The sequence below is a fragment of the Grus americana genome, chromosome 1 (genome assembly GCF_028858705.1).
Source record: "Grus americana isolate bGruAme1 chromosome 1, bGruAme1.mat, whole genome shotgun sequence".
NCBI classification, from domain to species: domain Eukaryota; kingdom Metazoa; phylum Chordata; class Aves; order Gruiformes; family Gruidae; genus Grus; species Grus americana.
Window position 1 is genome coordinate 99,069,515 of NC_072852.1, and position 18,928 is coordinate 99,088,442.

The 18,928-nt window shown below is 40.3% G+C and overlaps 2 protein-coding genes across 3 annotated transcripts in view; both read left to right on the plus strand.

Annotated features, from left to right (window-relative positions):
- ZNF654 (zinc finger protein 654) overlaps positions 1-944 on the plus strand; it is a 40,269-nt gene extending 39,325 nt beyond the window's left edge. For both annotated transcript variants that reach the window (XM_054838972.1, XM_054839068.1), the window contains one exon: positions 4-944. In XM_054838972.1, coding sequence (XP_054694947.1) covers positions 4-11 — 8 coding nt within the window. In that variant the 3' untranslated portion in view covers positions 12-944. The remainder of the gene's footprint in view (positions 1-3) is intronic.
- Positions 945-9,446: 8,502 nt separating this feature from the next.
- C1H3orf38 (chromosome 1 C3orf38 homolog) lies at positions 9,447-15,991 on the plus strand. Its single transcript, XM_054810055.1, has 3 exons — positions 9,447-9,644; positions 11,852-12,072; positions 13,955-15,991. Exons 1-3 carry the CDS (start codon positions 9,512-9,514, stop codon positions 14,528-14,530), a joined length of 930 nt encoding a protein of 309 aa, XP_054666030.1. The 5' UTR covers positions 9,447-9,511; the 3' UTR covers positions 14,531-15,991.
- The last annotated feature ends 2,937 nt before the right edge of the window (positions 15,992-18,928 follow it).

Sequence of the window (18,928 nt, forward strand, 5' to 3'; positions counted from 1 at the left end):
CAGGTGCCTGATTCAATGTTGTGGGAAAATGTCTCAAACGAGGAGTGGTGTAAGAAAACACTACACAAAGAAGCATCAGTTTGTTTCCCAGTTGGCCTTAATCATAAAGCAGTCTCAAATTACTAAAGAAAAACATGACCTTGATAAAGACAAAGCACATTTTCTAGACAAAGCTCACAGAGGAGTACTAGGAGCTCTGCAGGTCTTGAGTCCAGAAAGGTTGCTACAAAATCCCCAAAGTACCAGTTATCCAAAAAGCCACATTCATTCCAAATGTGTGATTGAAGCTTAGCGGCACAGTCTTTCTAGCATGAAGGTTTCAGGAAAATGAGGCATACAGTTGAGCAGGCAGAGAAAGCAGAGGTGTTAATTGCCTTATGGAAATAAAACCAGCCAATTCTGAAAGTTGCTTTAGTTGGAAAATGCGTGGTTAAAGGATATCAATCCACGCAGCTGGGAAGGAGTCATTCAAGAGGATGTTACTTTATTATAATATGGATAAGAAATGTGTAGAGGAACCATGCATTCTTTTTTCAAAGTTTGAGTATGTGATTCCATTGTCTGTTCAAAAGCATGGAGCTCATTTAATAAACCTGTACTCAGAGTCCAAAAAGAGAAACGTAGAAAGAAATCTAAGACGGATGGAATGCTTGAATAGCCAAAAACTTGGAGTACAGAGCATGCAAGGAAAAGTGAATTGGTGTGATATTAAGTGTGAAAGTTACGCACAGTGGAAATCAGATGCATGCAAGAGAAGCCCTTTTCAAGGCTGTGGTAAACATGTATGTTAAGAGTGTCCTGTAAAACATCTCTTGTAGGTGCAGGAAGACTAAGACAAGCGGTACATGCACAGATTGTGTGGGTATTAACAGAAGCAGACTGAACAAATACAGAATGTGAGGGGGGTTAAGCTTGCATCACAGGGCAGAGTTAAACTAGTTTTATGCAAACAGAGGTCCTTCAGCTGTTGGTATGACCGAAAAGAACTTGAGATGGCTTCCTGTTTAAAAAAAAAAAAAAAAAAAGGCAGACAAAAGCAGAGCATATGTCAAGTTGACAAAAAAAAATCAGGAAGAGCCTGTTTCACATATGTGATATTGCTTAATGGTGGTAGGTCACAACTCACTACTGTAACTACTTATTTACTGTCTAGATGAGGGGAGAAAATATCTATTGACTCAACTTTATGATGTATTACAACCTTATCTAGTAGCATCTCTTGAAAAGATAGCCTTTCTCAGAAGTTGGTGAAGGAATTAGACTTCAATGTTAAGCACTTTATCCAAAATTCACTGTTCATAGAAACAATCAGAATGTGAAGACAGGAAATTTGAGTCATTCAGCTCTATATGTAACATTGAAATACAGGATGTTTGGAAACCAAAAAGATGCTGTTGTAGTTTTTGGTTTTCCCACCCCAAACAGAGGTGTGGCAAACATGCACATTTGTCTCATTACTGTGCTAATTTATCCTCTAATTTATCTTATACTGTCTTGCCACCTAGAAATGCTTTATTTGGGATCCTGTTCTATGCAGGTAGCTGTAAATTTTAATGTGATTGTAGGCATGGAAGGTATAGTGGTGAAAACTGGTGTGTACGGATGGAGTCATCACAGAAGTGCAGGATAGCAAAGACCAACTGTTCCTGCTCAGCTAGTTTGCTTACTAAATAGTTCATCACAATGTGTGTATGGCATAATAAGATGATCAACTTGCTTAAATCAACAGATATGTAAAAACTAATGAGTAAAAAATCAAGAGGTACATAAAAGGTCTGTTCCTTGTAGCAATGGCTCACACTTGCAAACCTAAGGGTTTCATTGTAAAATGGGCTGTTAAGTAGTTCTGGAACTTAATAGTTCAGTAATGCCCCTGCTAATAATCCTCTGTGAAATTAAACAGTTACTTGCATTAATTCTACTTTCCTGGGAGGTAAAAAGAACGCAAATTCAAAATCATGCTCTTTTGAATTCTAGAAAATCTTTGCCTTAACTTTGAGTTGGATTAATGTAAAAGGTTATAAAATTATGATCACAGGTATGTGTGCATTACATTAATACTGATGCCTGGCCCACTTTCAGAGATTTGTGTGACATTTGAGGCACCAAAGAATTTTTTTGCAGTTGCAAAAAAACCTGATTTAAATGCATCACTCATTATATATACATATATACACACACTATATATATATATTTACATATATAATACATTAAAAGTTTTTAAACATAAAATTAATGGGGACCTTATCAGCCAAATGCACTTTCACATTTTTTGCTTTCAAGTTACCAACTAATTTTTAAGGACCCGGTTATCATCTTGAATGTTCCCAGGCTCCCCTTTCTTTGCTTAATGTTGTTAATTCAGTTAAATTTGCTTAAATATATTTGGGGAAAAAAAAGGTTAATTTTAAAGTATTACAGTTTTAAAAATCTGAAAACTCAGTCAATAGATATGACAAAAATGTTTGTGTAAAGTCTTTTAAATGTACTTTTAATCTTTGGTGCTTTTTTTGCCTTTTCCTGGAGCTCCATGTGTTTGAAGATGCTTTAAAAACATGATTGAGACTTGTATTTTCTTTGGTTTAAGTGTGTAGATAAATGCATCTATGTACATGCATAAACTGTGACCATAATTTTTTGTACCTGCATTAAACTCATTTTTGTTCAAAGATGCTTTTCTCGGACACCACCATTTGTTTATGCCATGTGTTTTCAGTATATACACTTTGGAGAACTGGAAAACTGAATTCTTGCGTAGGTGAACATAAGCATCACCTAACACCTACCAGAAATACGCTAAATTGACTTAAAAGTAGCAAGTGGGTGGTAACATTTTTGGTTTAAGTAATGATTTTTACTTCAAAAGACATTGCATTTTCTTTAAACTACTCTGATACCTGTTGATATTCTCAGATAGCTGCAGTATTAAGCAACTTTAGTAGCAAAAAGATGCTTGTAATGTGTGTGGGATAATTCTACATGCTTTTCAAGGATTCTTTAGTATGTTGAGTATTACCCTATATGAAGCCTGCAACTTCTAGGGTTGAGAAAGGTTCCACATCTAGAATTGAAAGGTGGTTGTTTTTTTCCCCAGGCATTAAGCATATAATGATATAATTGGAAATACCTCTTCAAGATGTATCACTTTGATTCAATAAATACTGAAGTACATGTGTAACGTAAGCATGCAAATACCTTAAAGCTGCCTGAAGTTATACATGAGCTTAGGAGCTTTGTTGGATCAAAGTTTGTGCATTTCACTGCTGATGATCGTATCCTAATAACGTTCCTCCTGGTGGCTATAACTTGGATTTAGACTTTCCTTTTAAGGCTGTCTAACCTGATCAGAGTTCACTGTGAAGGTCATGTAAGTTCTAATTTTCAGAGAGTTGCTGCTTGGTAGGCACCTTTCACAAAAAAAGAAATACTGAAAGTAGGTTGAAAGTGGTCATATCTGTGGGGAAAGGTCACTGGTACTTTGGTTATTTAGCCATATTCATTAAAACTATATAAATTGTATAGTTTGGATAATTTATAACATTAAACTTTGTGATTTTAATATCACATTGAAGGTTCAGCTGTACTCGTTTCTTTTTTTGTTTAACACCAGTGGTATGGACAAAAGACTCAAAGGGGGTGGTAGTGTTACTATTTTCTTAATTTATTTGGTACTGTATAACACCTTTCTGATTAAATGCAGTGTATGCATTTTGGGACTCTTAATTTGTAAAAGCTGTTACAGGTTCAGCAAGAAAGGAGATTTGTGCTTCCTTGTTGAATGTTAAATTATTTTACTTTGCATTTTATATAAGAGTACAAATTAAAACTGAGCCATCAAACTGCAATAAATCAACAGTAGTGTTTCATTTTAAAAACTTTTTTGTACTGTACATAGATTTGTTCAATAAAACATTGTCTTTGTTGTTGATAGAAATTGATCTTGTCTTTTGGGGAATCGCTCTGAAAATACTGCTGCAATATCTATAGTTACCGTGTTAGATTTGGTATATGATTGTTGCACAGCACCTGTGTAGAGCTGCCAGGTCTTGATGTTCCAGGTGCGTGGATATTTGGATTTGACTTAATCCATTCAAGTATATCCAAGAATACCCAGGATTACCAAGGATTTCTTTTCCCCCCTTTTTCTTCCTTCTAGCTCATTACCTGCTCTGGTAAATTTGAGACCTCTTGGTTAAGTAAGTCTTTAAAAAGTCATAGTATTATTACAGATTCTTTACAAGTAGATAACTGGTGAAGAAAGAAGCATGTGTCTGAGGGAGAAGAATAGCTTTTTTGGTCATCAGTCTGAGATGTGTGAAGAACACACCTACTGCAGAAAAAGCTTCCATCAGCATTCGAAGCTGAGACGCCCAGCAATCCCCTCCTCAGGTCTGACTGGCTCTAACCATCTTCAAACCACTGCCAACTTTAAGATCATTTATTTCAATAGTCAGCCGCATGCACTGGGAACCAGACTTTGCCATTAGTGCATACACCTTTTGGAATTTACAAGCATCACATATTGTTCAGATGACATGCTCCCCGATAAAGGGACTCGATCAGAACTCAAGGGGAAATGCGAACGTGCTCAGTGGTCGGCCCAGATCTTGGGGGCAGGACAGGCCCATGAATTTTCTGACCTGATGGTGGAGGGCTCGTGTGGTGGGTTTTAACATGCAGGTGGAGAACGGCATAGGGCTGGCAGGGCAGAGACTGAGGTAGTAGGGGCTGGAAGGAATATACCAAAGCTTGCAAGGTAAAGTTGTATATTGTGTCTACAGAAACCTACAGACCCACGTTCATTTTAATGGCTTGTATGGTGTTTACACCTGGGGGATGACGACTTCAAAATACAGTGGATGTTAACTGCTCTGAAGCAGATGTGTAGGGCTCGAAAGCCAAACTTGATGCCACAACCAGGTCTGGATGCAACAGTTTTAAGATACCTCTGCTTCTAGTTTGTCTTCAGCATAAAATTGTTAAAGTTCTCCAATGGCCCTGCATTACAAGTACCAAATGCTGACCTAGACCTCTTAGGAAGATTGGTTGGCGCTAATACCCAGAGCTGAGCCTCAGTTGTTGCACTTCGTGAGCTTATGTTTGTCTCTGATCATGTTGCTAATAGAGATAGTAATCTCTAGTGTGATACACTTGTTTCCATTGCTTTCCTTAGTGTCCTTGATTGAATGCTGTAGTCCAGAGATAAAGACAGTGTAATTGTTTTTTTTTCTTTTGCTTCAAAAAGTTCAATAGCATGCTGGATTGTTTAGATTTATTATTCACAATCCTGTAAAATCTTCGTGTTCTTTGATCACAGATTTTGACTGTCTTCTGCAAAATTTTGAATGCTGATTTTTTTTATGTAACTTTTGACTTCGAACTTACCTTTATTTTCTACTTTGCATAATTTTGACAAGGTCTTTGCCTAAGAAAGTGACTAAGTTTGGGCATGGGGTAAAGGTTCACAAATCTCTGGTACTATGGCATATGCACGCTGCAGGCAAAATATTTATCGAAATGGCAATGTATACATAAGCCATTGATAAATTAATTGCAAAGTGCATTAACATACCCCACGTAAGCTTTTATGCCCTGGATATTGTTTTAATTCCTTTTGACATGCTGACATTTCAGGCAGAAGGAACAATTTCTCAGTAGAACCATACCCTAAGTTGGTAGCCCGATGCAGCGTTGCAAGTGGCCCACTTCACAACAGGTTAGTGTGGCTGGTAAATGGTGCAGGAAAAATTTGGTGTCCAGTGTTAAACAGCTGGATTGTGAGGAGTAAATAGTGAGCTTTGAGCCCAAGGGGAGGTTGGGGTGCTGGGATGAATGAAGCACCTAACAATGAGAAGCGGCTGGACAGACCAAAGAGGTGCTCGAGGGTGCTTGAAATAGTCTACATAAGTTTAAGACGCATGCCAGCTTTGAGGTTGTTTGGTATACAGATGACTTGAAGTATTTAAATTTTGTATGTTGAAAGTTGAAAAGGTCATATTGGGAACAATTTTTAGAATTATGTAAGAAAAAAAATGTAGCAATATCAATGATGGCAGGTAGGAGGTATAAAATATCACTTCAAGGTTATGAAATGAAATCGAATGGGAGGTGCAGTTAAACTGAATATGCTTCATATGGTAATTAGCTACTGTTGTCCATTCTTCTAATATATTCTTTCAGGCCGTACATGTCATCTTCATCTATCAGCGTAATTGACGCTATATAAGCTAACTTGTTGGAAAAAATAGTGTGGGACAGCAGTGGTAAAACGAGTTACTGCAATGGCCAGCGTCATTTAAGTTGTTCTACTCTATGACTGTGCCCACCTATAAACAGCAACTTCTACAGATGACTAGTGTTGTAGTCAGTAATTTCTCATTTATTTTGCTTAGCTTTCAAAGGAAGGGAAAAATGTACGTAACTGGTATTTCAGTTAAGTTCGGTTCCTGCCAATCCAAATAACCTCAGATATATTTTGTGCTGTCTTGCTGGTGTCAGAGCAGTGCCTATGTGACTTAGAGCAGTATCTAGCACTGCCTGAAGCTATATTCCTATGTATCAGTATCATTAAATCCAGTACGTCCTGTCTCAGTGCCTCACTTCTGCACTGTGCTCATAGAAATAAGAGGACAGTTGACTTTTTAGGGATTTAATTTGCAGGAAATAAAATTCCAAATAGGGTGGGGGGATGGGAGAGAATCCCTTGTAGTGACTCCTTGACACTATTCACCTTTTGTTTATATAGGCTAATAACTTTCCTGTCTCTTCCCCTTTAGGAATGCCAGCTTACATTCCTTGTCAGTGATCAAAGTCAATTTTGAAAGTCTGAATAAAATCTCTATAGGAAATTCTGAGTTATGGGAAAGACAAAAAAAATTACAACCTATTTCTGAGTTTTTCCCCTTTCCCCCCACCACCTCCAAAGGAGAAGCACTTACAAGGTATAGGTATAATCCTACTAAAAGAGCTGGCCTTCATTTAAAATAAGAAAGGAAAAAAACAACAACAAACAACCGACCCCCCAAAAAAAACCCCCTCAAAACAAACCCAGTTCTGAACATTAAAGAGGCTCTCCAATGTCTCTGATGACAGTGCACTTTTCTCTCAGGATTAATGGGAATGTGGCCATTCTAAGGCAAGCTGCCAAAAAAACCCTATTCACTGAAAATGCAGGAAACATCTAAAAATAATCTAATTTTAATGGCATCTTGGGCTTTTTTTCCTGAGTTCTCGAATATTCAGTTAAGTATTATTCCCCTCAAGTCTGCAAATCTAAATAGTTTTATTGAAACATAAAACAAAGGAAAGGTAATTTATATTTTTCTCAGATGCATTTTCTAATTTTAAGCTTGCAAGATTAATTCTAAGAAATTCAAGATTTCAGCAGCAAAATTACTTTGGTGACATGTAGCTTGTCGCATTTTTGATGAACCAGTTCTGCTTTGGAACTCCACTATGGATATGCAGAGTTCTGCGCTGCATATTGTGGTGGGAGGCCTTTCTTTTACATGAAGAGCGTGCAAATACCTCACCTTACAGAATGTGTAACAGCCGTATGGCAAGGCCATATATGTTATACATGAGGCTGATCTTGTCAATAGAAGCTGTTACATGCTGCTCTAACTGCCTAAATAATATTAAATCAATGTACACGTGATGGGAAATTTGGCACAGCAGACAGTAAGCATTATTGTGTTGAATCTTTCCAGATGCTATAGGACTGAATTTTTATCTGAAAGTTAGACTTAAAATTCATGAGCAAAATTGGTTCAGCTGTTTCTCGTTTATTTTGCATTCATTGCTATAGCTCAAGAGAATAGCTGTTACTCCCGCTTGAATGCATTTTGGTTTTCCTTCTGATGAACTGGGGAGATCTGCATGGACAGTGTTTTAGACCTCAAAGGCGAAACAGTCGTCTAAAACCAAATGCATGTGTTACACAGGGCATAGGGATGCGTTCTGTTTTCATGTAGATGTTCTGCCTTAGCTTTACAAGATCTTGAGGGCAGGCATTCGTTGCTACAGATCTGAACAGAGCCTACCATAAAGAAGCTTTCAGTTGTTTTGTCACCTCTTGGTGCAAAAGCGTCACTGATAATTTTAACTCTTGTCTTCAAGCAGCGGTCTATGCATCCTTATGGAATCTAGGTCTTCCTGTTTTTGAAATCACAGACAACTTTAGCACCAAAAGGTGGCCTCCTTATGCTACCCATATTAAAGCTTTTTCTGCCACAATGAGGCCAAGGACTCATTGCACTGGTGTTTTTCTCAGCACCAGCCCTCATGTAGCTTATGGACCTTTGCTCAACTGAAGCTTCTGCAGTCGTCTTTGTCCTCTTTTGTTCATTTTTCCTCCTTTTTCTTTTCTTTCCCTAACCTCATAAAGTAACCATCACTGGTTGTTCTGCCCTTGACTGAGAAAATACTGCCAAATGGAGGAGCAGCACAAGGTTCAAGCCTCACATGTAGCAGAAAAGCAGCTTTGGCTGATAGAACTGGGGGTGCTGTGCTGGCAGATGTCCCCCTGCTCCCAGGGCCACGTGTCACTTGCTTGGCGTTAGTTCCCAAGGCGTCCAACAGCTCCCTCGGTCACGAGTGGCACGACTTGATGCCGCAGTGGCTGCGTCTCAGAGAGCCAGAGCCTGGTCAGTCCAGCTGGAGTGACCGCTGTAGACGTTACCACAGCTTGAGTCCTGCCACTAGGCTTCCGAAGGCTGCTTTGGCTAAGACCTCAGCAGGAGCACTGAGCCGTCCCGAGCAGCCCACAGTGCGCGCAGCTGGATCCTGCTGGGGAGCCTTGTTTGTGTAAGGCCTCCATCTCCGGGCAGGCTGCGACCCGGAGAGCTGCTTGGAAATACTGAGACGGGATGCCTTGGCTCTGTGTCAACGATGAGGAGCCGTTGTTCAAGTAAACAGCTGTGGGAGAGTCGCTCCCTGGTCTCCTGCGCAGCCTCCGCGGGGCCTGCCGGGGCCGAGGAGGAGAAGGTGCCGCACAGAACGGGGCCAAGGGGGGTCGGAGCGTGTTGTAGCAATACTGTGCTGGCTTAGGGGGCGGGGGGAAGAAAATTAGCACGGCAGCTTCGCGATCTGATGGAAGGGAACGGTGATAATTATAAACTCCTCATATATATATATGTATAAAATGTATACGTTCAAGATCACATTCTTGTGGATTTCCTCCACCCGTGGGCTGGGCTGCAGCTGTTGTGTCCTCCCCTGCCTGGCCCTCGCTCTCTACGGAGAGCCGCGGGTCGGACTCGGCCGGCCGGGGCTGGGGCACGCAGCCCGGGGGGCGTTTCTCTCGCTGCCGGCACCCGGCCGCTCCGCTCTTTCCGCCGGCGGCGCTGGCTCCCGGACGGAACCTCAGTGCCAACCGCTATTTCCACCCGGCATCTATAGGCGGAGGCACCGGGGGGGGGGCTGCTCAGAGCGCCGTACAGGAAGCTGCCCTTGCTAGGGCTTCAGGTGGGGAAGCGGCGGCGCTTCCGGCTCGGCCGGGCTGGGCCAGGCGATGGCGTCGTTGGGCCTGAGCGCGCGGGAGCAAGCCGGGTGCCGCCAGCTCCTGGAGTTCCTGGAGACGGAAGAGCTGCTGGCGCTGACGGACACCGTCACCAACCGCCTGGTGCACCCGGAGAGCCGCCAAGGTGCGTGGAGCCCACGACCGGAGCGCTGACTCCTGCGGCGGCCCTGCCGCCTCCTGGCCCGGGGTGGGGATGCTGGGACGTGCCCCTGTGCCCCGCCGGCGGGCGCAGCCGCCGGGCCCCCGTGCTACCCTTCCCCGGCCGGCCGGTTGACCGCGGCCGTGTCGGATGTGGAGGCAGGGCCCGGGGCTGCCGGCGCGTCGCTGCTGCGCTGCCGCTGGCGTCGGGCCGGGCCGGCTCGCAGCGGCGGGTTGGGCGGCAGGCGCGGTAGGCCGGTGTGCTGGAGCTGTTCATGGGGGGTTCGCAGCGCCCTGTCCCGGCGCGGGGCTGTGCCGAAATGTGCGGCTGCGTTTTGTTCGGTTGGAGCCTTCTTCTCTGGTGGGCCTGCGTACGTCCGAACAGCACCGGGATTTGGCTGCTGAGAGCTTGGGGGGGTTGTTTTAGCAAAGGATCTTGAGGCTGCTAGCGGCTTGTAGCAGATTTTCAGATCTCAAGCACGTCTTTTTCTCTCTTACACCACACGCACACACACAGCGTTGAGCTTCATGTGCTGCCGTGCCCCTGCTATGCCCTGTTAGCGTTTAAAAACGTATTTTAAACCCAAATGTCTCTTGCTGTTTGCATTAATGGCATTTGCTTTGAGGTTTTGAAAGGGTAAAACACAAATGAAATACTGAACTTCTTTCTTTGTAGAATGGAGCACTTTCAGGTGTGACTATCCCAAATCACTTTGTAGGTGTCGAGATTTGTTTTGTAAAACTTAATTTTGTATGTGTGTTACCTGAGGCCACTCAGCATACTGCCCTGAAATATACCCATCTGAAAACCTTGAATATGTTTCATGTGACATAACTCACAGCTGTAAGATTGCCAGACGTGTTTCTTAAAAAGGTTTTATGCCTGCAGTTCTTCTTCTTGCTTTTTAATCTACTTTTTGCAGTGGTTGTAGGTTAAATTAAAAGGCGTTATTTTATTTTTTTACTTCAGCTATTAGTCTCTTTTTGTTTAAGCTTACAGTTCTTACAGGTAACATGTTAAGTACCCAGCCTCAGTTCAGGTGACAACTGGCTACCACAACTACTTTAAAAATGAATTTCAGTTTATCGTGTTTCCTAATTTTGCCACAGAGCCTTGTAGCTGAATTTTTTTGAATGTCACATTTCAACCCACTGTCGTCACATGTGCATGGTGTTTTCTTATGAACTGGGGAGCAGTAATTTTATTAGCATGGAAATAAAACAGATTTAATTCCATTTCGGTTAGTCTTTAGGAACCTAGATGGAACCTCACTTTCACAAACTACTGAGTGTTGTCTGAAAAACTGCAGACTTCTGGTACTAGAATTCTTGTTCAGCATACAGAGAATCAGAGATTACCTTAGTTATCTCTCTGTCTGCATTTCTGTCAATTTTCTGTTCACGGGAAACGTTTGAAAACTTAATGCGTGTTCTTCAAAATAACAATGGGTTTTGACACATTCAGAGATCATGTGAACTATCCATTTGACACAGAAATTAGGATTTACATTCCATATTCAGAAGAACCATAAGAGATTTGTCTGGTTCTTCTTTCTCTGTGTAAACTTGCTTCTGAGGCGGCAGGTGGATGGCTTATTTTGAAATATCCCAGAGCTTTTCAGATGGAGAGTGAAATCAAGCTCAGCTTTTGCTAAGTGAAAGTGCTGAATGGTGACACAAAGCCAGAAGCCCTAAATGATTTCATGTTAAATTAACTTATTTTGAAGCTAAGGCTAGCTGCATCTCAGGAAGTATAGGTGAAATGCATTGTCTGCAATACTCTTTGTACTTCTTGAAGCACTAGGAATTTCTAAACAGCTTGAAAATACTTGAAGAATATTACTGATTTCGTTTGGAAGAAAAAGTTGCATCGTTTTCATCAAGATAAAATAAAACATAGTAAGTTCCAAGCAGTCATTGATATTGGAAGTAGGGATTACAAGGTAGCAAAGTCTTCAGTAAAAACAGCACTGTTTTTAAAACATGCTCCCAAGTCTTTGGGTATCTTCTGTGTCTAATATGATTAAGTCAGATTTCAGTTACTGAACAAACTTCTAAGTCTTTGCATTTCATTTAGGCTTGTCTTGTACTGTCTGTTTGGAGGTGCTGGTCAGGCATTTAAGAAATGCCACAGGTTTGGGTTTTAACTGTGAAAGAAGCAACTTCTAAATTACTTTTTTTTTTTACTTGCAGAAGCTATTCATGCCATTTTGGTTTACAGCCGAAGTGTAGAAGAACTTTTGAAGCGCAGAAAAGTCTATCGAGAAATAATTTTCAAGTATTTGGCAACACAAGGAATTCCAGTGCCTCCTTCCTCTGAGAAACATCTACTCATTGATCGTGTAAAGCAGTACTGGAGTGGGCAGCTCACACCACCTGCCTTAGAGTCAGGGAACAGAAAACCACATGCTGAGGTGAGTGCTGCTTTCTGAAAGACCTGAGGATGGTTAGCATTGTGTTTGCAGGATAACCAGTGTAAATGCTCTAATGTACGTCCAAAATGTGGCTCTTCACCTGTACTTAGGAAGATACCGAATCTCTTTAATTCTTGGTTTGTTTGTTTTTTGGTTGGTTGGGGTTTTTTCTAGTTACATTGCTTAAATGTGTCTGTGCCAACCTGTCACTTGCAGAGCACAGTCTTCTGCTTTGTTTTGCAAAGTGTATTAGTGTATTTGAACTCTAACGTGTGGAGTCTTCTCCATGCTTTTAATTTTTAAGTTATACTGTAAGCTAAAATAGAGAGTATTCACAAATAATTCTGTGGATTCAAGGTCAACTGAAAACAGTGTTAATGGTACAGAAACCCTGCATAGCCCCTTGTCATTTTTTTATTGTGGTGAATCTTCTTAAACTTTTAGTATAGATCCAGAATTTCCAGTCACCCTCCAGCCACACCAGGCGCTAGCAATACCATTGGTAGGGCACATCCCAGACCAGAGCAAAGAGATGCTGTCGATAGTAGATCATTGGGTGAAAACATCTGTCGGACTGTGGTCTAAAAAGTTGTGGGAGAGGAAGGGAATGGAGAGGAAATGGCCTTTTCGTAAGTGGCCTTGACCTACTTCTAGAGACAGCGCAATCAAAGTAGCACTATCTGTAAGCTGTTTTCCCTTTTACCTCTTGCAGTTAGAATGCGGAATGGATTTTAGTGAATTTTTTCATCGTTGAAATGTAAAGTTTGTAGCAGTGCCAAGTCTGTGTCATTTTTTCCCCTTGATATTACTAACACTTAATACAGCGTAACTAAATGTGTTTTGGCAATTACAGGTTATTTTGAAGTTCAAAATTTTGACATTTAGGAAATCCTCATGGTGTAATGAACTTCCAGGGTTTTATTACTCTTGGATCTTTACCATGTAGTTCTAAATAGCCATCTTGCTCGTACGTATTGCACTTCTGAGACCTAATGGGCAACAGCCCCACCAGCTGGACGGTTAGAGCTCTGTAGCTGTTGATAACCTCTTGCATTGATCTCTCAGGGATTAACTGGTGAGAATTATGATTTAGCTGAGAATTGTTTTCAAAACAGTTTTTTGTGTGCATACTTTGGGAACAAAAGTGTTGCTCTTGCAAGAACACTTCCCATAGCTAAGTTTTATGATTGAAGGTAGGTAGATTAAATTCTCCAAAGTACCTAAAACACGTTCACAAAGAATGAGAAGTTCAACTGTTTATTTATCACATACATCTTTCTTTGCCTTTGTTTTTTCTTCATTCTTGTGGCCCTCACCATTTTGAAGAAATGAGTGACATGAACCTGCATAACAGAATTAGAAATTAATTCTTTGTGAAACAGATACAGCATGTCTATATAGAAGTCTCCAAACTTTTCATACTTAATTACTTAATGCTTACTTAAAACATACTTAATTTAATACTTACTAGACTTTGGTGTCAGCAAACTTGACATTTGATTCTTCTAAAAGTCTTGCTGTCAAGATGCAAATACTGAGAAGCCCTACAAAATAACTGTACGTTTAGTTCTTGTTCAAAAAAACATGTCACCTTACAGTTGGAGGTCATGTGTCTTTATGTTGGAAAGTTTGGATGATTTTTCTCAACTTAAAAAAAATCTTACCTATTGTAAGAGAAAGCAGAGGATAAACAAACTATGTATGTACAAATTAAATAGGCTCACAGGACTTTGTTGTTTTTCTTTGGGCGCTCTGTCTCAGAACACTTGAAGAAGACTTGGAATGTTTAAAATAAGTATATATGTGATTCTATGTTGTTTTAAGTGGTAATCTCACATGTTAAGGCAAAACAGTTCTAAGAAAAATATGTGCTTAATTGCAGAGTCATGGAGAGAGACAAAAGTCACCGCAAGATGACATTCATGATCTAGGAGAAGAATTCTGTCAATGGTTCTTTGAACTCCTAAATTCTCAACATCCCTTGGGAGTAAAATCTGAAGAAAGATGGGGACCACAGCATTTTTGGGGGGATGCTAAAATGAAGTTCTCTTACAACACATTAGAAAAAAACACGGAAGAATATGTTGGCGCAGAAATGGTGAGCCTTCGCCTGCTCTCCTTGGTTAAAGAAGAGTATCTTGTCTTCAACCCTAATTTGCATAAGAATGGACTGAAATGTGCCATGTCTCAACATGGGTTAGTACTGATAGCAGTGGCTGGCACTGTACACAGAGACGACACTTGTTTGGGCATCTTTGAACAAATTTTTGGACTCATTAGCTGTCCTGTTAGAGAGACTACCTGGAAAATAAAAGTTGTGAATCTTAAAATAGTTGGACAGAATGCTCTGGAACCTGGGATGCAAATTGAAAAACCTTCCACAAAATATGAGTCAAAGCAACTGCAAGAGTTGTATGATGGAAAAGAACTGACCATCTTTGAACCTCAGGAATTCTGAGCAATTCTTTCACAACTGAGTAACTGGGGGGAGGGGGGAACGTACACCACTTGTAGTGCATAATTGAATATTGAAATGGTTGCAGCCATGTGACGTCTTTTTTTTGAGTCAGGTTTGCTGGGTGACAAACTTGAGATACAGAGTCTAATGCATTAATACGGGTGATGCTTTTGGGCACCTTTCCAAGGGGTAACAAATATTTCAGAGTATAACTTTAGATTTTGTACTGTAGTTAGGAATGGAATTAGTTTGGTTATTCTTGGTTACAAAACATGTTTACATTTAAATATGGGTTGGCAGCAGTATATAATGAGCTAGATGACTTGGGGCTCACAAAGCGCAGGTTGCTTCTCTTCAGGACACCAGTGTAAACTCTTGCCTGAGTTGTAACAGGAAGTCATTACTTCTGGCTTTTTGAAATTGGGATTGGTGAGTGTCTAAATGGACATCTAAGTCCCAAGAAAACCACTTCAGGAGTTTTTTGAGAAAACAGACAAAATAATGTGACTGGAGACTGCTGCCATTTATGCTCTAAATGTGGTTCCATCACTGAACAACAGAAGTAGTTTAATGGAATAATGCAGGGAACTTAATATTGCTGATTTTTTTTTCTCTTTGGGTTAACAGCTTCCTTTCCTTTTACCTTATGGTTCTAGCTTTGTAATGAATGCAGACAGACTCTCTGTTGTTCTGTCGGTGCCCCAAGCAGGCAAATATGAGGTGGTTGCCCAAGCATCCATTTCCAGCACGGACTCTCTTGGAACAAGTGGTTGATTTCATGACTTAAAGCAGCACTGTATGAACCAAATGCTTTGATAATTATTTTGTATATACTTACAACAGAGGTTTTAATATAAAAGTTGTGATTTTTGTATGTTTTCTCAAAATAAGAATTTTATCTACTCTGATCTGCTTTATTACATTGACTAGAAGTCAATTTGTTACCAGTGGGCAGTTGCAATGACAGGTAGTGTTAAATAAATAATCCAATTACTACTTAGTAACTGAAATTATTGCCATTGTAAAACTTTAATTTTTTACTTTTTTTTTTTTTTAATTTATAAGTGATCAGCGGTGAAACAAGATGGAAACTTCTTTTTCCGCAGCTTGCTTGGATTGTTTGTGAGTTTTGTTTTAATTTTATAGCTTCACCAATATAAGTTGTGAAAATGGAAACATTCCCTATAACATGGGAACACTTGGTTTGATATGTTTGTCGAAGATGACAAATAGTAAAATTATGAGTGTTGAGGGGAAACAAGAAGGTTCAGGTATGCACAGAACGGATTTTTATGAACAGTCCGAATCTCGAGTTCACTTTAAAAACTTGTAAAATAATTTCTTTTCTAAGCAAAAGGTCAAATACTGTGTTGGAATGTTCTTTCCCAATAAACAGTTGAGTTGTGGCTTCTTCAGCTACTGATGTATAATAAATAAAAATCAACCTGAATGTAAAATTCACAAGCAGCAGTTTCCTGGTGTGTGTTGAGAATTGCATTCCTCTTCAGGTGAGGACATAAGCCAGCCTAAAGGCCTAGGTGGGTACCTCTTCAACAGTCAGTAGGACAGTCTGCAGTTCAAGGAAATATTTTGTCGTTTGCAGAAATGTACTTTGTAACTGGCAGCATAGCTGTTGCTTTAGTCAATGTGTTGAATACGAACATGACAAAAGATGTAGTTTTCATCACTGCTTTGAGCTGACATGGTGTGGGGGGTCCCCTTCCTCTACTCAGGTACCCGTCCCTGCTTCCGTCATGTATCGGCGGTGTTCGTGCTTGTACTGACACTGAACGAGAGGAAGTGGGGACTGATCCCCGTGAAAATTAACTCATTGTCAAAAACCCTCCAGGCTGATCAGCTCTGTAAGAAGGCTGGTGCTGCTGTCAGCCTGAGGAATGGAGATGAGAATTTACTTTTTTGGTGGCAACCTGCATTTCTGTGGGATTAAGCAAGTGATCAAATAGCAGTCTTTGATAATTCTTTCATTCAAAATGTTTATGCTTGACAACTTGAAAATACTGAATGCAAGGAGCATTGTTGTAAATCAGCTTTTTACTAAGGCTGGTACCTAATGAACTTGTTCTCCTACACAAAGTATGCAAGAAGATCTTAAATTGTCACAGCCTTTTGACCTCTGTGTAAATCCCTGTTCTGTTGCAGAGTGGTGTAGGTGCTGTATGATTTACTTATGACCTGTTGGTGTAGTTGCTGCTGTTGCATTGTTGATCAGGCTGTTAAGAATCTGCATACGTTAGTCTGTGCTCGTTAGCTGCTGAATGATAACTGATTTTTGCAGCAGCTAATTTTGGTGTGTGCTTACAGGTTACTTCAAACTGTAGGCACCAAGGAGCAGCTGGTGTCAGCAGTTGATGAGCAGCTGATGGCTGCTGCTGCAAAACGCAGGAAAGGGTACAGTATCTGCTCTTTACAGTCTCACCACCTGAATGTTTGGTAGGCACTGACAGTCAGCTGATGCTGAGTAACTGTGGGTTTGCAGTTATTAACTGGTATGACTTTTTATCCTGTGATACACTCCTTTTTTTCTCCCAGGCAGGCACTCCCTCTTTCAAAAGCATACTTGTCCCTTCTAAATGCATTTTATTTCCACTTAGCAAAAAGGATTCTAGTTTTATAATGGTTCTTCAGGCTCTCCATCTTGCAAGGAGGCAGAACTATGTTTTGAAAGCTGCTGCCTGTTTGCAGTCAGTTGTAGGGGAAGCAGAGATGTGGTAATGTCCCTGCTCTTTGACATTCCATGTATGTAGAAGTGTGCTTGTTTTGTGCCATGTAAGAGTTGAGGTCATGTTTGTAGCACTACACCACAGGATGTCACAGGTATTTTTCTGGTATTATGGTTATTGTTTATAACGTGTGTCCTTACTGGGAGTTCAGAATTCAATTTTCAAATCATTGTCGCATTCAGATTTTTTTTTAAGAGTAGAAAAACACTAACTGCAGGGTAAATTTGAGAAGGTACTTTTAGTTTAATCTTGACTTTAAGGAAAAAGTTAGGACTTGTTTAAATAGAGTACAACCAAAAAACTTTACTTGAAATATTTATGGAAGTGATTTTATCACTCCCTCTATATGAGGCTGTTCAGAGCTGAAGTAACTTCTAGTTGGTTTACCTTTGGAAACAATGGTCGTTTAGCCACATTTAGATTCAGAAAAATTAAATTAAACTTTTTAAAAATTGTTTTCATCAATTTTCCTTTGTAGCACTATTTACTGAAAATATTTGTCTTTAGCTTTGACTAACAATTTCTTATAAATTTAGCATTTCAGCTTAAGGAGTAGCGATATACATGTTTTCTAGGTCTGTCTCTGGAAAGCAATTTGATAATAAGCATAATGCTGAGTTGCAACAAAGTGGGCAGAACCTGCTGAACTGTATAAATGTTAAACAGTAGAAATCATGACCCTCTGTTCTAATCAGCCACACCAGACATATTTAATTTTTTTGTCTCTGAAGTAGGAAGCTTGTATGTCTTAAAGCAATATATGAGCAGAACCTCGGTGATGATGCAGGCCAGCTACTGTACTGCAGGCTATGCTGAAAGTGCTTTGGCTGTGCTTACTCTCCTTAGGCAGAAGAGGAAAAGTAATCATGAGGAAACCTTACGCAGAGCGTTAAATGAGTTCTGACTTGTGTCTGTGCTCTAAATATCCATCAGTGCTCAAGTGCGTGTTATTTTATCAAGCTTGTAACAGTAATGAAAGATGTGTTTTGGGATGCTCATTACCTCCGTGAAATTAAATTTTTAAGTGTATCTAGGAATTTGTAAAAGGTGTCTAATAGTCTTCATGTATGCCCTGCTTGCTTAATAATCTGAGGAAGAATCTTAAGGTTGATGACTTGACTTCATCAAAATACTTGCTAGGTTGTATTTTTTCCCCCCCCTTATAAACTGCAAAGGTAGCTGAACATTGCCTTTGCAGTCTTGAGTGTCTCTTAATGTTTCATAATGCATGTACCATTAGGCTAGCTGTCAGTTTGACACTTTCCTACATCCAGTTCCCTGAACTTAAAAACCCCAATGCTTATTTCAGGTACCATTTCAAAAGGAGTGAATTCTTCACTGCTGCTGGAAAGACTACTTCACATCTCAGATTAGCTCTAGTTTATTAGTTCACAAATTTATTGTAATATATTCCTGTGGTGGTTGCAGAAGTAGCTCAGCTGTTAAACCATTGGATTGAGGAAAACAATTTGTTTGCAATTGTGATAGTTTTCTCACCTGAAATGTTTGCAAGCAATAGCATGTCTCGCACGCTGGCTGCAGAGTACCTACGGTCCTCTTCATGTGTCTTAATAGAGATTAGGCAGGATAGAAATGACAAAGTATCCCTGCTAAGCACTGTATGAAAGTGCAGGCCCTTCACTCTGTAGGGGTCTGG